Source organism: Pelodiscus sinensis, chromosome 1 (assembly GCF_049634645.1).
Source record: "Pelodiscus sinensis isolate JC-2024 chromosome 1, ASM4963464v1, whole genome shotgun sequence".
NCBI classification, from domain to species: domain Eukaryota; kingdom Metazoa; phylum Chordata; order Testudines; family Trionychidae; genus Pelodiscus; species Pelodiscus sinensis.
Window position 1 is genome coordinate 205857768 of NC_134711.1, and position 20765 is coordinate 205878532.

A 20765-nucleotide genomic window follows, 5' to 3' on the forward strand; every position below is an offset into this window, starting at 1 on the left:
TTGGCTTCTTTTCTGCTGGCCATGAAATATTGTACATCAAAGAACCAGAAACCCCCACAAAAAATAGAATGAGATAATTACCTAACATGATGAAGGGAATTCCCAGGAAGGTGGAATTGTATTTCCCACCAGTCAGATTGATGATTCCAGCTGCAGTCAGAGTGGCTAAGCTCACGGTTAACAATCCTAAAAGGCCAAGCCAGGGTTTGCTGCGGACACAATCCTGCATGGAACAGAAGAGTATGGCCAAAGTGATCACAAGGACCAGGCTTGTGGTCAGGTAACGTTCTGACACCCTGCTAGTCTTCTGGAAATCCTCCTTTAGCGAAGACGAAGTGAAGGGATACATTTTGACTTTCCTGTTGGATTTCTGGAAAAGTTCAACAGTGTCACAAAAGATAGATTCCCACTTTTCTGCTACCATGTCATTCAAAGAGTTGATTGCCTGCAAATAGTAGGTGAGCTGAATGGCTTCTGCAGACTTCACTCGATCTTTACTGTGTACGGTAACCCCGCCAAGCTGGTGCCCATTATATACTTCCCTGCCATCCTTTAAGTGAGTTATTGGATATGTGATAGCAAAATTAGTTCGATTAGAAGATCGAGCTGACTTTAGCTCCTCCAGTACATGCACTATGTCGTCCACTATGCAAGTCTTGTCATTATTCAGGATACATATATGGGCAAATGTATAATTGAAACCAGGTCTTTGTACTTGGATCCTGGTCACAGCTGAGTGTAACTGTAAGGGGGAGAAAAATCACACACATTATTCATCAGTTAATCGTGCACCACACCAGGCAGAATGACAGCAGCTTTGCTAGCTCAGTCCATTTCCTATTTTATATAGGCAATTTTTTTTTCTAATGGTAAGCAAGTAATAAAAATGCAAAGCATGCTTTAAAGTATTGATATTCCCCCACCCCATGTCCTTTACTCATAATTATTTTATGTTTTGACTTCTGCAAATAGTAGGTGCATCTGCTGTTCACCCTTTCCAAAAACAAAACAAAGTATCATTCCAATAAGCGAGAATGCTTCATTCCAAGTCAAGCAAAAGGGACAGTTAAAGACCAACCACATTATGGCAATTTAGTAATAATCAGGATTGCAAAATTACCACTGCATCAGATAACTATCAGGAATGCATTACAGAAAAACAACATGACAGATCATTTCAAAGTGCCATTAAGGTGTGATGTTATAGACCCTGTTTATTAGTGATGGGGAGGATTAACCTCTCAGGATAAAGGAAAGACCACAGCTGCATGTCCTATGTGCCAGGATAGCAAGACCAAACTATCTGGGATTAATTAAATTGTAGTCCTATCCACCCAAACTACAGCATAGAATTGAAATGATGAGGGAGGCTGAAGTTAGAGCCTCTTGGAAGGAAGTATTAGCTGGCAAAACCTTTTATTTTGGGGGTTGCAGTTGGGACCTACTATCATTCCAGATGTATCCCAGCTCCCTTTCTAAAATGCTTGCATCCTTCTGAAGCATGCCATTTAGGCTGAAGAGTTCCATGATTAATCTCTGACCAAAAGTGAATAGTTCTGGAGAATTTAAGCAGAAAAGGCTGTTATTTTTGAAAGAGAGAAAAGAGTGGGAAAATTGCAGTCTTCATGGGAAAAATAAAATAAAATCCTGTGCTTTTCAACTAACTTTCTGTTTCAGCTAAAACAGGTGGAGTTAAAAGATTGAAATTTGGCAGGGGAATAGCCTTACGTATAGTGAAGGCCCATTCAATATTCCGGTGAAAAAATATTTTAACTTGGTAGTGTTAGGAGTCTTTGCAAACTATATTGTTTGTTTTGCATATGGTTCCCAGATAAGCTGACAGAGCCAGGTCTTCAGCACGTTAAGTTCTCTTCGTGTTGCTGTCATGGTGCAAAAGGTACTTAAACCTGTCTAGGGTGGACAATTCGAACTGAAGCTATTCTGGGGGAGATTATTTTTTCCCAACATGATGTAATGTCATTTTCTTAAAATATCCAGGATTGATTTCAACAATCACCAGGGGATTAATGCTGATTTCGGGAGACACTAGGCCAATACTGTAGGGTTGGCAATCCAAACCTGCCTTAAGAAGGCAGGATTCCATGAATAGTCATCCTGGCTCTAGCCACTCTTAACACGGGAATGGGCGTGGTCTGAGTGAGAATGTCTGACAATCCTGGCTGATGGAGCAACCCCTTGAGGACTGTCAAGGGTGGTAGAAGTTAGAAAAGTGCTGATGCTGTTCTAACTTGTTCTCATTAAAGACAAGTAAACTGACATATGGCAAAGCTCAATGACTTGCTTGTAAAGTGCAAGGGTTTGGTGGTAAATTAAAAGCTCTTGGTACTCATAGTTCTTTGGCATTAGGAAAGTCTCTTGTGTTAATATCCCTGCTTTACTGATGAGGAAACATCTACTGATGACTTGAGAGATTGAATTAGGAATGTCTCTATTTTTTTTAAATGATGAGTAATTATAATCTGACTTGCTGCTTGGCAGGACAGAGAGCACTGTCCTGGGGAGCTAAAAAGCCCTTCCTCTTTATATTGCAGGTCTTAAAAGTCTCAGAGAAGTAGCCATGTTAGTCTTTAAAAACAACTTTGAAAAAAACGAGTAGTGCTGTGGCACCTTACAGACTAACAAAAATATATGTATAGTATCATGAGCTTTCGTGGGCATAACCCACTTCTTCAGATTAGATTAATTTGAGATGTCTATATTGCATGTCTGGCTATCCATAGAATTCCAAGGTAGTGGGAGATTCCTAGTTTATACAGACAGTGAAGGGACTGAACTGAAACAATATTTAGCACACATTTTTTTCTGTAGAAGAAAAACAGTGACTGAAAAAGAGAATGAATGAAAGTACCCATAAGAGCAATGGAGCTTGCAGGCTCTGTTGGTGGAGATGGAATAGCTGTCTAAACACCATGGGTGAAAACCTGGCTTTCTGGAAGTCACTGGTAGCCCTTGACTTCAATGCAGCCAGAATTTCATTATCTTTATAGTAAATGTGCATACCATGTATTATTAATTTTACCAGAGTGCTGATTAACATGTAGTTATCTTACATAGTCCACTACTGGAATATATTGTCTCTAATTCTTACAATGATATAAATAATATATTATGTGTAAGAAGATACAAAATTCCTGCCAATTTAACTTGTCTGTCTTGCAATTATGTGTCTTATTTCACTTGCATCTAAGTAGCTTTTATTTTCTGTAAAATTATAGACCAACATTGACAAAGTGAAGCTAGGTTGGGAAAAGAAATGAACCAACAGATCTCTCCAGAGAACTGGAAGGATATAATGTTAACTAGGGTGAGTATGCCAAGTTTTCCCTCATGGAGAGATTACAAACAGGAATTTGTGATTAAAGATTTTCTGCACAACACAGTTGCAAAACAAAATAGACAGAAAACTTCACAGGAAAATGCTGGAGGGAATGGATCATCTCTCTGTGCCAAGTTTAAAGGCTTCTGCTCTGTTAGAAAACTAATGTCAGATTATTGCAGGGATATTTTCCTCAAGTCCATGTTGTTAGAGTGCTAGGGAAGAGTCCCGATTTACTTAAATCACATGACAATATCTGCTTAGAGTTTTTGTCGTAGCAGCCAATGAATATATTTCAATCAACTATGTTTTTAAAAACAAAATGCCATTTATAAAAATGACAAGAATAAAAATGGTTAAAAATTGAATTAGATGAGTGTATTAGATTAACAACTGATCTCTTTGAGGAAGGATGCACTCAGTGGGATGCTGCATTTTAATCCCCCAAACAATGATATAACTTTAAAAATAATACACATTATTTACTCTCTCTACCTCCTTATCTATACTGCTTCAACTCTGCTGTATTTCTTTTTCTTATGTGTCTGAAATCTTAGGCTAGAAAATATTTTGTACTTCCGACATTTTTTAAAAATCTTTACTAAAAAGCTAATAGCTAAACATGTTATTTGAAATACTCATTCTCCCTGGAGGCCATCATTTCTGACTCAAAGTCCAGATCATATCATGCACTATGGTCTTTCTCTGCTGTACAGGCAGAAAATATGGAATATACTGGCTTAGCCAGACAGATGGGATGTCTCCTGACCTAGGAGAAGGCATTGTCCTTCGGCAATTCCTGGACAGTATAATGTCCCTTGAAGGTTGTTACAAGATGGTGCAATGTAGAGCAATGCTGAGGCTGCGCTAAATTGTTCTGAGACACAAACTGGCCCATACCTGGCCTAGAATCAGTGATGGGTGAAGAAGTGGTATAAAACCACCTTTCCCTTCATACCCCCTTGGTGTACTGAGCACTGCTCCAGCCATAAAGAAGGTTGACTCACACTTTCATTCTGAAAGCAGATACATTCAGTAACCTGAAGTTTACTGTGTACTGTTTTCAGACCACATCTTAACACTAAATCACTCTTTACTGTGAGTGATATTGAAGAGCCCACAATACACTTGGTAAGAGTTTGGTTTGGTGCAGCAGGATCATAGAATATCTCCCTCTCCGTACTGATCCAGGGCTGCTTCCCTCTTCCCCAGAGACAGTTGTCGTTCCAAGGCTCTCCTTATATGGGAGGCATTTTAGGGACTTGATTTTTAGCTTGCACGGAATTTTTCATTTAGAGGAAACCTCTTTGTTTCATAAGATATAGAATATGTAAAGTGTTTTGTGCTGAAAGGTGATATTAAGTGATTACATTACTTACGGCTTTATTTGAACATGGTATATTATGACATCCCTTCGGGAAAGTGTTTAGTTTAGTGAATAGTAGTGACCACTGTTTAATTGGGACAGCATTAGCATACATTTAGTCACTGCAAAATAGTTTAAAGGTGAGTAACTAGGATTTAAACAGATGTGACATTTGAAGCTTGAACTAAGGATGGGTCAGGCAGTCTTATTTATTCTTAATCAGTTTTCCCATCCCCAACTATCTTATATCTGAAAAGGGAGAACTGAAGTAATATGAATGTAATCTACACAAATATGTATCATCCAAGATCCTCAAAGGGCAAGGGGTGCTGGTTTGTCATGGATTACAGGTTTCTCAGTTTTAACTTACAGTATAACTTTAGAAACCAGTATGAGAATTGTATAGTATCACTTCAGCCATGAGAGCATGCTGCTTTTGTTTTTATCTCTGAAAGTACACCTGGCATGAATTAAATAAAAATTGACACTTTTCAAGTCTTCTTGATTAGAGGAATCCTGTTAACTGAAATTCACATTCTCAGTGCCCCACATTTCTGCTCCCCAGGACCTATAGGAGGCCAAAGGCAAGCAGAAAGTAAGGCTTTTATAACTTACATTAGGGCAGGGGCTGGGCAGGGCATGGATTCATGGATTCCAAGGCCAGAAGGGACCACTGTGATCATCTAGGTCCCATCATGGCTCTAAATATGGGGAATGCAAAGGCAGTTTAAAATTACATTTGGCTCCCAGTCCCCCCATATCTGCCCCAAGTGCAGGAATGGAGAAACTGAGAATCAGGACCTTTCTCTACAGTCATTTTTACTTTTCTGATGATGGTGAAGTCCTTCTCCAGGAACTGCAAGAGGGCATTAACCAGAAGCATCAGTGACAGCAACGCTGGAACTGAAAGCAAAGAGGCAGCAGTCAGGGGTGTACTCAGGAGAAAGGGGAGCGTGTTTTTGCTCTCATGCCCATTTAGAAGACCCTTTTAAATGCAGAGAGGGGAAAAAACCTCCCTCTTTCACAAAAGGAACTGATATAAAACTCTGCATATACTATGTAAATGGTGCTCTTATCAAGTTATATATATTTTTAAAAAACAAGAAAGCAATGTTTCTTTAAAGTAAACAAATTATATTTCAGATGGAAAGGTTGAAACTGCTGATTCATTTGCAAAATGATGCATTCCAGGAACGCCTGTAAACCATACTATACAACATGATACTGTGATCAAAGCCATAGCTGAACAGCAGAGAGAAAAGGAGATGAGAACCACAGAAAGTCTTGTATCTGCCTCAGGTTTTAAGGCTCTGTAGTTAATGGTATAAATTTACTTCCAGGCAAATGAGCTACCAAAAATCAACTGGAATCTTAAGGTCTAATTCAACTCCCATTAAAGAGACTCTGACTTCAATGGAGTCAGATTATTAAAACTAAGCATGTGTAAAACTACCCAGACATAATTTAGATAGTGTAATGAGTGAACTGTATTTTATCTGATTCACACAATATTTCAGCTTGCTCTCTGCAATGCATATGGGTTTCAAAAATGTAATCGTTTTTGGTTTTGTTTTCAAATTATAATTTGCAATGTTTTATAGGTGACAATACGTGGCATCACTCTGGATTATTCTGTGTCACTTGACATATGGTAGATATATAGCTAGATAAAATTAGCTAGATGAATATGCTTTCCTCCTGTAACATGAGTAATTTGACAAAAACAGGGACATATGTTGTTATGAGAGTCTGATCTTTGCAGTGCCATATCACAAAAACAATTTTTGCTGTGATTTGTTTAGTCTTTAAAAGCCAGGATCAACAAATTTTTTAATGGTCATTATTGGAGATGACCTTACATGTAGGGCATGTCTATACTAGGAAATTATTTAGAAATTCCTTATTTCCAAATAATAATTCCTGAAATAACTATTTCAAAATAGCGTTTCCCCAATATAGGGAAGCCTCAAAATTAGTCTGAGGCAGGCTTCCATAATGTGGACACGCTACCTTGATCTAGAGCCCCAGGAATCACTGTGGAGTAATTACTTAGAATAACTCTGTGGAGTAGTTATTTTGAAATAGCAGCAGTGGAGCCTCTACCACTATTTCAAAATAACTATTTCGAAATAAGCAGTATTCCTCATGGAAAGCAGGAGTTATTATTTCAAAATAATAAGACCATTTTGAAATAATGGACTTGGTAGTATGGACACTCCACTTGTTATTTCAAAATAACACCCTAGTGCAGACCTAGGCGTAGACAGTTTTGCCAACTCTTAATGCTCCAGCTCCTGAAGTCATATGGTTATTTGAGCATCTTAACTTTCATAAAAACAAACAAACAAACAAACAAACAAACTTGTACCTTCCTGGGAGTGAAGCAAAGTTTAAAACCCAAAAGGTATACAGGCAGTCCCCGAGTTACGCGGATACGACTTATGTCGGATCCGCACTTCCGAACGGGGCTTTCTCGCCCCGGAGCTCGCAGGCAGCGGGACCGCCCAGAACGCAGCGGTCCCGCCACCTCGACCTCCGGGGCGAGAAAAGCTGCTCCGGGTGCCCCTGGTCTGCTGGGGACCATCTCCAGCAGACCAGGGACACCTGGAGCAAAGCCGGGGAGGCGGAGGGGTTTTGTTCCCCGTGTGGCTTTGCTCCCCGTGTCCCTGGTCTGCGGGGGGGGGGGGGGGGCGCAGCTAGTGCGCCCCCCTCCCAGCAGACCAGGCTTTTGTTGTGGACCCTGGGGCAGAGCAGCTGGGGCGCTGCTGGGTTGGTCCAGTAGCGCCGAGGAGTGGCGCTACTGGAGCAACCCAGCAGCACCCCAGCTGCTCTGCCCCAGGCGTCCCCAAGTCAGCCGCTGCTGAAACTGACCAGCGCTGACTACAGGAAGCCCGAGGCAGAGTTGCTCTGCCCCGGGCTTCCTGGAATCAGCTGCTGATCAGTTTCAGCAGCAGCTGACTTGGGGACGCTTGGGGTTCTTAAGTTGAATCTGTATGTAAGTCAGAACTGGCGGTCAGTTTCAGCAGAGGCTGAATCTGGACGCCAGTTCTGACTTACATACAGATTCAGCTTAAGAACAAACCTACAGTCCCTATCTTGTACGTAACCCGGGGACTGCCTGTATTAGGAATGACAATATATTATTGATTACCATCTCATGATTTTTGAATGTTTGCAGCTGGCAAAAAACTACTTAAACTATGATTGCATTTCAAGTTAAAATGGCCTTTTCCTGGGTTTTTTTTTTTTTTTTGGTAATTTTTATGATTAACTTGTGCCAATGCAAAGGGAAAAAAGAAGAAAAAAACCTCTACTAAACTATTATAATGTTGTTCTGCTTTCCCTATGAGCTTCGGCGATTTTTGCATAGTGCTTTTTGATTGCATATTTTCAGAAGATTGTCCCAGTCAAGAGGAATGCATCCATCTGAATTAGGTGAGAGAACAGATTTACAGAGCTCTCTTAATTTGTAGGAGGAAATATTTTGCATATTGCACAAATATGGACAGAAATGATCATTGAATATTTAGCAAAGTTTTAAATATGGGTTCTTAATTATTAAAAAAAAACCATGACCACATGGAGGGTGAAGAGGAAAGATGTGTAATTATGCCATAAACATCTCATAATGGGCCAGATTCTTCTCTCAGCCTCACTTTTACATTTCTAGAGTAACACGCATAGGCCAATATGATGGAAAGCAATGTCTTACACAAGAAGGTTCATCATGTGTTTGTATCCTGCATACAAACAGATGGATGAAACCAACTGACCATAACATCTCACAAGGAAACATTAAAGTCTAAGAGATCACTCGCCTGTAACTCCGAGAATATGCAATAAAGAAAAAGTATGGGATATTGGACTTTATATATATATATTCACACAGACAGTGAAGTCTCTAAAAGAGACATTACAATTAATTGAATAAACCATATTTTCACCAGGAGAATTTGTAACCTGCAAAAGACATGGGGGGAGGGGAGGGAGGAAATAGAATTATATTTGTCTGAAACTAATAAATAATTTTCAATGTAATCAAAATCCTTCAATGATTTTCAAAGTCATTGAGCTATTATTTGTATTAGGAATTGATTATTAGCATTATTATTATTATTAGTGCCATGACTAGGGCCCTACCAAATTCATAGTCCATTTTGATCAATTTCATGGTCATAGGTTTTAAAAAAATGCTACATTTCATGATTTCAGCTACTTAAATCTGAAATGTCATTCTGTTGTAACTGGAGGGGTCCTGACCACAAAAGGAGCTGGTGAGAAGGGATCACAAATTTATTGTAGAGGGGGCGGTACTGCTACTGGTGTGTCTACGCAGCAAAGTTATTTTGGAATAACGGCTGTGAGCATCTACACAGCAATTCTATTATTTTGAAATAACTTCATAATAATGTCTGGCTTATTCCAACTTCTGTAAACCTCATTCTACAAAGAATAACGCCTATTCCAAAATAGCTATTTCCAGGGCTCGACAAATAATACAATCTATTCGCTCATGGCGAGTAGATTATAACCCGGAAGAGCTGGGTTCAGGCAATCTGTGCATGCGCAGATCACCAGACAGCGCGGTTGGCGAGCAGGGCTCGCCGCAGTTCAGCGAGCCCAGGCTATTTCAAAATAAGGAGCGTGTAGACGCTCCACTTCTGCTATTTCAAAATAGCCCCTCACCAAGGCCATTCTAAGTTATTCCTGCCCACTGCCTCCTTGGGCTCTAAATCAAGATAGCACATCTACATTAGGGAAGTCTGCCTCATACTAATTTTGAGGCTTCCCTGCGGTGTAAATGTGCTATTTTGAAATAAGCTGTTTCGGAATAACTATTCCAGAATAGCTTATTCTGAAATAACCGCCCAGTGTAGATGTAGCCTTATTTGTGTGCTGTTGCTGACAGCAACTCTGTCTTCAGAGCCGGGCAGCTGGACAATGGTGGCTGCTAGCGGAGCAGGGCTGGTGACAGACTTTACCAGGCCCTGGACCAGATGTTTGTTGGAGGGGGGTTGATGCTGGGCCCCCAGAAGGCGTGAGGCCTCAGACAGCAGCGGCAGGACTGGGGGCTAGCCTACTCTATCCAGTCCTCAGTGTCACTTGGACTGTGCTGTGTGAGGCTACAGCAGTGATTTAAAGGGTCCAGGGCGCTGGCCATTATGTTGGCAGTGATGGCCCAGAGACCTAGAACCTTTTAAATTGCCAGGCCTGGGGGCAGAGATGCTACCTGCAGCGGTGCATTAGTAAGGATCGTAGGGCATACTATTACCACCTTTACTTCTGTGCTGCTGCCTGCAGAGCTGGGCCCTGAGCCATAAACCGTCACTCTCCAGCTGCCCAGTTCTGAAGATAGCAGTGCAGCAGTAAAGGAGGTACAGTACAGGTTTGCAATCCTTCTGCACTCCTGCTAATTCAGAGTAGGGCGCCTGGCTAACAGCCACCACTCTCTGGCCATCCAGCTCCAAAGGCAATGAAGAAGTAATGGTGGCAATACTTCAGGCCCTCTAAAATAAACTTGAGACCCTCTTTGCCACTTTCTTTTGGATCAGGAACCCTAATATGTGAAACACTGCTCTTCCCCATTAAAACTGTATAATATAGGATAAAAGCACACAAAAAACACGATTTCAAGGGGGAGACCAGATTTCATGGTCCATGATGTGGCTTTCATGACTGTGAATTTGGTAGCCATGATGTTTGCCATCCCACACAGGGGACAGTGGCTGCTGCTAAAAATCATCAAAAGGGTCAAAGTGCACAGGAGACTTCTTTAAGGTAAAGGGTAGCTGGTGGAGCAATTGTTAAGTGGCAGGAAAAAGAGATTCTGAGGCACCCATGTGTGGGAGTAAATGAGAGGTGTATGTGAATCAAAGGCAGCAGAGAACTTTATGGTTTCTGGTGCAGCCAGATGTTCCTGATAGCCTATCATCTCACACACCCAAAGTCACTGTATGTCAATCCTACACTGATTTGTCTGCACTTGTAATCTATGCTGTTCTTGTACCATATTTCTATGTATTTTTCTTTCTTACCTGGATGTGCCCAAATCTCACCCACATATCTTAATTCTACTCTGTTTTTGCAGAAGGCACATTTTAACCCCATTGTATTGTGCTGCTATGACAACTGTCTTACATTTCCACTGTTTTCATATACTTTCCTCTTACATTAGGATTCTTTCCCTCTTCTTGCAGCCTTTTCCTAAAGGCATGATTTGGCCCTTTATTTTCAATTCACTACAAATTGTCCCTGGTTAGAACCATTTTTCAATTTTTGAGAAAAATAGTTAAAATTTGCTATATTCATATTCATGCACAGTATTACATAGTTATAGTTCTCGTACATTTGCATGTGTTTTTGGGTTAGTAAAAGTAACCAACAACAGCTGAGAGGTGGTCAAAATCTCAAAAATGGTTACTTAAAATTATGGCCCAAAATCTTATGCAGCCAAATTTTCAAAAGTGCTGAGCAACCAGGAGCTTTCACTGATTTTATAAAATGCTATCTTATATATGCAGTATATCTGTAAGATAATGAGAGTAGATAACAGAAACATTGGAGCATAATGGAATTATTTTCCCCATGAGTTTCACCATCTGTAGAAACTATCCATCCAGAATATGAATGAAGAAATCTTAAAAAAATAGTATCTATCATATGTAAATATAGATATTTAGACATATGAAATAATAAAACTATTGAAGAAATGACAATGACATAAGAATAGGACATATAATGGCACAAAAATCCTGTAACTAGCCTGTTTATTAGTAATTAGAGCTATGAATTACAAAATATAAATATTTTATCCCAATTTTTATCTCCACATATGTCTAGCTATTTACTTAAGCATCTATATCTAACTATGGCAAACTAAATGAAAAAACTGGTAAATAAACATTGCTGCTGAAAATGGGAAGTTAGTGTAGTTCACCTTAAAAACTCACCACATCTATATCCTCATATATACAACTTTTTGCTATAAGGCATATTAGGGTTTATTACTCTTTTACTTCAGGTGTAAGTCACTTTAAATTTATTAAAAATATTCTCATAATGTTTCTTCTAAATGTAATAATAAGAGGTAAAGCAAAAAAAAAAGGCTAATTTAAAATCAATGTGCAAGTAGTATAGTACAGTGGATTCTCTGTGACTAAGGTTGAACAGAGGCTTAAGTAAAAGACTCAGATACTGACATCAAACTCCAGCTAAATCTATATCAAACTTTTTTTAAAAGTGCCTGACTCGTGCTTTTTGCAGATTTTCTATGCCTTTAATTTTTTTTGTTTTTTCTACAAGTGAAAATAGCATACTAAAATAGAAGAAACCCAGGCAGTATTTTCAGCTTCATTTCTAGACTAAAGAGAATAAGATAAACTTTGTATAAAATCTTAACTTTTGGATGATTTCCTGAACTAAACGTCAAAATCATTTTTTCTTCTTCCAGGTCTGTGTTGATGTGCAGATATGAAACAATTTTTGGTTATATTATGTTTCTCTCTCCTTCCCACAAAATAATAAATTTTTGAGAGAAAAAGGATCTGGACTGACAATGAAGGATGCCAGTGCCCTCTATTTAATTACTGAACAGGTACAGCATACGCAATGGAAGTATAAAATTCCTGTGCTGCCTTACTACCGTTATCTATCTCAGTGTAATGTGAGAGGGACAAGATATAACATGAATGTAGCAGGCCCGTAGAGCTATTTTGTAGCTACTTTGTAATTTCTGTGCTAGTTTGGGAAGGCAATAAGCAGTGTGTTTAGAACTGGTTTGTGTGTTTGTGGAGGGAATTAGGGGAACAGTGGCTGGTGGCTTCATCTTAAATAGGAAAAGGATGATCAGCATTGTGTCCAAGCCAGGCTGTAATAAAGGACAAGATGGTCTGATTTTCTGCAAGGCACCTAGTCACCATCACAGAACTGAGAGTCAACATGTAGAAGTTTCTATATTCAGCAGTACTTGGCTCTGAGATGTGAGCACCAACACCACACTAACACCCATCATGCATCATGCCCACTGGAGAGGGAGGGTGAGTTGGATCTCTGGGTTCGGCAGCATTGGCTGAACTGGCCCAATGACAGGGTGGTACAGATTGAGGATGCTGACAGCTAACGGGGTAACCAATTATCCGGTAAGGATCACCTTTAATGGTTGCTGCTTATGGGTAACGCCGCAGGACAAGAACTGCTCCGGCCCTGCACAGGGCTGTCTCTTCCAGCCCCACGCAGGCTGGCAGTCAGCAACCCCAAACGGGATCTGGGGCAGCCCCTGTTCATAGCAGAGGGGGCCACTCCAGCTCACCCCCCGTTTAGTCAGTTAACTGGTTAAACTTAAAATTTAACTGGTTAACTAATTAAATGGAATTTTACATCTAGTTCAGACTCCACTGTATTCTCTTTTATACCTCTCTGCCCAGACTGCCAACAAGGTGTCCATCAGTGCCTATTGTGAAGATAGCTTCTCCTTCCCCTCTTCCCTGATGTGGACATTTGTCCATTGGGAACTGGACACAGCTCTCCAAACCACAGCTAGCCACCAAAAAGCCATTAGATGGTAACTATTAGTACTTTCAACTTTATCCTGATTCCAATCAGACCTAAATGCTTTTTATCATTACCAGGTTGAGGGGGCAGCACACTTATCCTTCTGGTAAAAGTAGAGGGAGAGCTTCCTTCTCCTTCTGTGAGTAGGGAGCCACTAACTCCTCAAGGCTCGTCACTTTCTCCTTGGCTGGTGAGGTGAAGACTAACCAGGTAGGAGAATCTAGACAAGATTCAGCAGAAGAAGCTGGTGCCTGGCTAGGAAATTTTTGTGACTTCCAGTGCTCCAGACAGTAGCTGGAGTGGCAGCAACTGATGTAAGAAGACAAGGTGTCCTATCCTGAATTCTCCTATCTGCCTCTTCTAAAGGAGTGGTTCTCAACCTTTCCAGACTATTGAACCCCTTTTTGGAGTCTGATTTGTCTTGTGTATCCCCAAGTCTTGTGCCTCACTCAACCCGCTGTAAAACTAGGCAAATATCTAGATGAGTTGATGTACCTTCTGAAAGACTTGTGTGTAACTCCAGAGGTACACATACCCCTGATTGAGAATCACTGCTCTAAAGCAAGCTCTATCCCTAAGCTCACTTCCCCTTCTCTACAGAAGGCAGATAAACAATGCAAAGTGATTCATTCAGCTTCTCTCTTTGAAATGTCTTAATCTTTTAAAATGCAGAATACTACTAGACACAGTTTTTATCTTGATCATATTTATGTGGCAATGGTTGTAAAACAGTGGGGTGAGCACCTCACCATCACACACATTGTATGAATGGAGGAGGACATACTACCAATTAAAATAATCAATTCGGCATGTAATTTGGTTCCAAGAACAGTACTTTGTTTGGCTGTCTTTGGACTGGCATAGAAATGTGAATGCCCCTCAGATTACACTTATGTTCCTTTAGGTGCTTGTATATAGTGGTGATAGGTACAGCATAAAAACCCATATCTATTTCACATTCTCTTCCACTTGCTGCGCCCTTTCATCACAAGATCACGCAATGCCGCATGACCACACAAGAGTGAAAGCCGTGAGCTCTGTCTCCTAATTTGATTTGTTTATATCCACTACTCATAACCAAAATCCTGAGCCATCCACAGGGTTCTTTAGGTTGCTGTGTCTGGGTCTGCCCACAAACAGACCAATAGTTAGAACAAACATGTTTTGTATTTTCTGTAAAACTATATTTTATATGCTTGATTATGTCACATTAACAATAAGTAAATGGAATCAAATGACAATAGTGTGGTGGTTAATCATGATCTCAGTAAGTGAAAAATAATAATTTTGTGGGCACATTCCAGCTATAAGAAAGAGGCAGCATTTAAAACTGACAGAACTTTCTAAATTACAGCTTTCTCCTTGATATGATAGATCCAATGCAGAAGTTTGCTTGCAGAAAGATTCAGAGTAACATTTATTTGTGTGTCACAATTCTATTGATTAAACTACAGATCTCTAGAGATAGCACTACAGGGGAAAAATCCATTATAATTTTTAATCGGTGACTGAATGAATATGCACATACTGGATGCAAATACAGTTCAGAAAGACTGGAAATGAAGGAATACAATTGTTTTCTCCGGAGTTCTTTTATTTACTATTGAAATGTTACTAGACTTACTGAGATGACATTCATTAAGTCTATTTGCTGATTGCTGTTTGTCAACAACAAAAAGGAAAAATATGAATACTTGAGTGGATCGGTGCAGAAGTACTATAGATGAAATAATACAAATATATAAATCCCTGAAACTCATTTTGTTTAGTGAAAAGAGTAAAATCTCCCAGAACTCTGTAAGAATATATATTTTTAACTACTGTTCATAACACTATCTTTTGTGTGTATTTGATGGTTTGATATTCAGCAAATAGAAAAGTGTTGACAGTCTGTATGCCTTCCACAAGGGAACAATGTGAACATGCAGTTCTATCGTGTAATGCCATAGGTGTGTAGATTCTGAGAGCCACACCTTGGGACTAATTCTAAATGTTCCAGAGATTCTTCTTTCCTTCTTTCCTTCTGGAACTTGATCTATTTGAGGCCCAGTTTTTGCATCTATCCTCCTTTCCCTTCCCTGTCCCTAAATCTACTCAAACTATCCCAGTCTAAACTATATAATGACATTAAAAAACAACAAATAGTCTGGTAGCACTTTAAAGACTAACAAAACATGCAGATGGTATTCTGAGCTTTTGTGGGCACAGCCCACTTCTTCAGATGACCTGTCACAGACTAACTTGGCTTTCCCTCTGAAGCTAATGAAATTAAAGAAATTCATATGTCTAACATATTAGGTAGGGTATACTGTATTGTGAAATGTCAGATTATATATTCCATGCAATGTAAAAGACATGACAAGATGTAATCTGATGTAACTTGATCTCACACATCACAAACTGCACAATGCCTCAGATTTACAACCAGGCTGGTTTTTTTTCTTAAAAAAAAGCCGGGGGGTTGGGAGGGGAGGGATCTTGTAAGGGTGAATGGAGGACATACCACCAGTTAAAAATAATCAATTTGGCATGTAATTTGGATCCAAGACTCAAGAAATGGAGCTTTCAAGCAATTCTGTACCCAAAGGTCACAGGCAGTCCTTACTTCAGTCCTTACGAAGCCCTTTCCCAGAACCCTTCTAAACAGTTTGCAGATTTGTACTCAAACTTCAAAAACAGTTACTGAATCGAGAGTGAACTTAATTTATAGAAAGAATATAAAAGAGTGCTGGAAGAATTGTTTAACGAAGTGCCTTGACTTCCTTATTCCCACGTTTGTCTAGGTTATTTCATACCAAAAAAAAAAAAAAAAAAAAAAAAAAAGGAAGATTCCTAATCTCCTTTAAAATGAGTATTCATCCCAACTGTTGCAGGGATGTGACTTAGTAGCTGTGCTCACAAGACACACAGGATCTATAGAAGGCAGGGTATACCTCCACAGGCATAAATGTGTATCTGGACAGTGTCTCAATAGTTTCTGGGTTATCATAAGAAATTGGGGGTGGTGGTGGGGAAGATTGGATCGAAGAAGAGGGGTGGGACAGAGAGAGAGAGAAAGAGATGAGGTGTGGACGAGGTTATAATTCTTAGCAACTGGGAATGCATCAGAGGTTTTACCTTTAAGATCAGATCAGTATGATGTTGGTCCAGCATGTTCGCCTTCCTGAAGGATGTGATGATGACCCTGCCGTACCTCCCAGGGGTCTGCAGGTCAGAGTAGAGCCGGTGTTTGGAGCGGTTCACCGGGAAAAGGCTATTCACCAGGTTCCTCTCGATCTTGGCCAGGCTGTGTTTGGGGGCCAGGAGATACTCCACGCTTTCCTCGATCTGGTACCTGCTGAAGCTGGCCCCCAGCAAAATCGAGATGAGCACGGGTGCGGAGGCGAAGAACACCGGGTGACTGGCAATGAAGTGGCCGAGTCTGGAAAAAGACGTTCTCAGCCCCCTGTGCAGAACCTGCCGCAACATCCTAGTGCAGAGGGAGCTCAGGCGGGCGAGGTGCGCGCGGTGGGCTCTGAAGCTCTCCCAGAGCCGAGGCAAAACCATCGGGGGCAGCCCAGGCAGACGGGAGCTGCCCCTCCGGCCTGAAAGACACCCGGGCAGAAATCCGGCCGAGCCGAGGCGCTGGTGGGTGTGTGCGGCGGGGGGACAGGGCGGGGGTGCTACGGCTCTTTCCCTCCTGTGCCGCGGCGGTGCCCGAGAGGAGTTTCCCAGCGCCTCATTGTCTGGCGGACACCCACCCAGCCGGGCAGCCGGCCGTGCGGAGAGCGCGCCCCGGGGCGGCGGGGCTGCAGGCTGGGGCGAGCGCGAGGAGCCCCGACCCCGCCGCTGCTCTCGCCACGCCACAGCCGAGTTGGTCGGGGAGGCGGGGGCTGGCCGCTGGCGGCCGCCTGGTCTCCAAGCCCGCGGCGGCAGCGAGGAGAGCGGAGCGCCCGCTCCCCGTCATGGAGCAGCGAGGGGAGGCGTGCTGCTGGCCGCCACCACCACAGCAGCAGCAGCAGCAGCAGCCCCCTCGCTCCCGCGCACACACGCCGGATGCCTAGCGGGGGGAGGGAGGGGTGGCAGAGGGCTGCGGCGGGCGGCTCTGTGGTAGGAGCCCGCTGGGAGTGGCCCGGGCGGTGCTGAAGGGATGTGTCAGGCGGCCAGGCCCCCACCCTGCCGCTGCCCCAGCAATGGCAGCAAAGCCCCCCCGCGGCGCGCAGGGACCCGGGCAGCAGCGCGCAGGGCCGGGCGCCCTCCTCGCCACAAGTTGTTCAGCTGGCGGCCCCGCCCACACGACGATTAGTCAGTGGCTCAACCCCGAGCCGCCGCCCCGGGGGCTCGCCGCGGTGCCTCCTCGCCCCATCGCGGCTCCTAACGTCCTGGCTGCGGGAGGCGGCGCGGATGCATTTCGGACAGTCTCCCCCTCACCCCCACCCCGCCGCGGCTGGAGGGCGGGCGGGGAGCAAGTCGGCGGGAAGAAGGCGCGGCAGCTCGGTTGCAAAGCCACACGGCTAAGCGCTGTGTAGCCAACAGGGGCAGAGGGATTCCCCCCTTCCCGCCCCGGGCTCGCTTTAGGTCAGCCCCATGGCAGCGCCGCCGTGAGCCTCCAAGGGACGAGCTGCCAATCAGACAATCACGAGGCGCTCAGGGCAGGAGGGCGCCGGGCATGCCAGTGGCACAGGAACGCTCCTCCGGAAAGTTTCCAGCCTCACCTCTGCAAACAGCCTCTTAGCAGCAGGTTTGGGGGGCTGGGCCCCACGCCGGCGGCCGCGGGTCCCATTGTTCCGGCCCAGGCTCAGCGCAGAGATACAGTTTGGTGTATTTCATTGGTATCACGCGATCCTTTAGCCCGGCCAACACATGCGGCGGGGAGCCGCTCGCTGGAGAAAAAGAGCAAGAGCCAGAAACGTCTAGGCGGCTCCTCCCGCCGCCCTGTCTGGCCGCGCGTCTGTGTGCGAGCGAGCCTGGGTCTCCCCTGTCTGGCTCTGCCGCTCTCCCGGGATGCGGCGTGGGGCGAGGGGTTCGCCGGTGGAACAGCAGAATCCGCCCGGCCTCATGCGGCCCTAATGGGCATGTGCACAGTGTCTGCACATGCCCATTGCCAAAGTGAAGCCCCGCCGAAGCTGGTGCCCTTCCCCTGCCCTCTGCCCTGGAGCTGCAGCAAAACTCCCCTTCCCCAACCGCGCCGTGGCGACCCGGCGACGGAGAAGGGTCGGGGGATCGCGGTGTGCGAGGGCGAGCTAAGCAGCTGATCTGAGGAGGAGGGTGGGGAGTAGGCGATGCCGAACCGAAAGGAATGTGCAATTCGGAGCAGGGCATCGAATTCCCCGTCTGGATTCAATAGTGGCAGGGTGGGGCATGCAGAGAGCCATCAAAAGTTGAAGCCGCACTGACACAGACAGTGTCAAGTGCCTGGATATTTTCCCCACCGCTGGGATTAGTTGGGAGGTGTGTAGTGATGTCACAGTGGTGTTCTCCCTTGGAGATGACATAGCCAGCAGATGAGTCAGTTAAGATTTCTAATGGTGTCTCCCAGGAGTGACTTTCAGATTTTGATTCAGCTTTCCTTCTGTCAATATTTTTATATAGGTTGGATCTTTATTTCACAGGGGTGTTTACAGCTTATTTTTTACTACCTTTCACTAGCAGATTTTCTAATGCTTTTGTCAAAAGTCTGCTACCTGTTATAAATGTTAATAATTTTGTTGAAGGATCACCTTACCAATGCCTTTATTTAGTTTTGCAAAAAGTAAAAAAACCTCCCCTTTCCTTGTGATGTGCAATATTATAACCTAGTTTATTTGTATACCTAGCTCCATCTACAGTCTAATCTGAATAAATGGTGTAACTATATCCATAAAAACAATTTGAAGAAATCAGAAATACATTTGCAACTGCTTTAAAACATTCATATTTGGAACCCATATATCCACATATTTCTTTTACAATTAAACAGTTGTTCTTTGCTTCATGCCAGCCATCACTGCACAAATCACAAAGGCTTCATTGTTAATAGACCAATTACTACCCATTCCTGAAACATTAAGAATGAGTGAAAAGGGAGTTTTTTATGTGATTAGTTTTGCACGTATTGGTGAATCAAAATAGTGGCAGCTTTATGTCTCCATCATTGTACTATAAGTTGGTGCAAAGAGAAATATCAGATTCGATACCACAGAAATATCAGGTTTCACTAATGTGTGATCTAAAATGATGATTGATGGTCTGTTGATAGACATCTGGCTTATGGAAGGTTTCATATTGTCCCCATACAAACTTGAGTGCAGAGTTGGCTTCTGTGTCCCTGATGATTTTGAATGTGAAAACCACATTCAAATGAGAACTTGATTGAACAGTATGGCATTACTAAGTTATTGCATGTCAGGCTTCCATTAATTGGAATACTTCACCAGAATTCATACACTAAGATATTCTTAGTTGCAGCAAATGTGATGTCCAGTACTTTTCCATAATACAATTTCATATATGTTTATTTAGTGATATATGTGTATGATGGTAATGTTCAAAGACCCCAATTGTGCCTTCCCCTGCCCTCTGCCTTGGAGCTGCAGGAAAACTACATAAACACTGTATAAACACATAGCAAGAGACAGTCCATGTACCAAAGAACTTAATCTAACTAGACAAGACAAATAAAAAGGGGTAAAGGGAAACAGAGGGGAAGTGATTTGCTCAGGATAGCAGGTCAGTGGCAAAGCTAGGGATAAAACCTAGACCTCCTGATTCCTAGTCCAGTGCCTTATCAGCTAGAGAGGTCATCTTTCTATAGCTATACATTGCTTACAGTGTAGGATTTATTTGCATTACACGCCATATGCTTTGCATGGTATTTTGTCATCAACGTGGAACAGTGATCTTTGTTATTTCAATTTTCAGTGTCACACACACATGTATAACAATGTGCTTCTGTATGCTGTAGCTATGTCATCATATCATGTTTTTCCAAACACCTCAGTAATGTGACTTTTAAGGCCTAAATCCAATTAGTTTGAGGATCACTAATCTAGTCCCAAATGGCAGCAGCCACCCCAATCCTAATATAATCACTTTACTAGGGCAGAGAGATAGGTTAGAAGGATTCAGATCTGGAGACATCCTCATTCCTCCCACTCTTGTCTCAATACTGCCACCCTCCCCCCCCATACAGTAATTCCTCATTTAACATGGTAGATACGTTTCAGAAAATGATTGTGCTAAGTGAAAACATGTTATGCAGGGTCAATTTTCCCATTGAAAATAATGGAAAAGGTGGGGGTTGCGTTGCAAGTGCACATGTACTTGCAGCTCCAGCCTGCATTTGTTAGCAGCTGGGACCGGGACATAAGGTTGGGGGAGAAAGGAGACTGGGTTATAGCAGGGAGGGAAGGTGTTTGGCTCTGGGGAAGGGAAGGGAAGTACAGGGGAGGAGGCTTGCAGCCGGCGGCTGGGTTGCCCCAGCTTGCCAGTCACCAGCAGCTGCACGGAGCTTACCCTGCCTCCGAAAGTTCACTGCTCGCTGCGCCATTCCCT

The 20765-nt window shown here is 42.9% G+C and overlaps 1 protein-coding gene across 3 annotated transcripts in view; it reads right to left on the reverse strand.

Annotated features, from left to right (window-relative positions):
- PTCHD1 (patched domain containing 1) overlaps positions 1 to 18439 on the reverse strand; it is a 49183-nt gene extending 30744 nt beyond the window's left edge. Inside the window, exons 1-3 of one of the 3 annotated variants that reach the window (XM_075913318.1) lie at positions 17948 to 18439; positions 16371 to 16674; positions 82 to 742 (exon numbers count right to left, since the gene is read on the reverse strand). In XM_075913318.1, coding sequence (XP_075769433.1) covers positions 82 to 742; positions 16371 to 16674; positions 17948 to 18015 — 1033 coding nt within the window. In that variant the 5' untranslated portion in view covers positions 18016 to 18439. Of the gene's footprint in view, positions 1 to 81; positions 743 to 5526; positions 5607 to 16370; positions 16800 to 17947 lie in introns of those variants that run through there. The other 2 variants (XM_075913319.1, XM_075913317.1) reach the window with 2 other exon arrangements.
- Positions 18440 to 20765: the final 2326 nt, after the last annotated feature.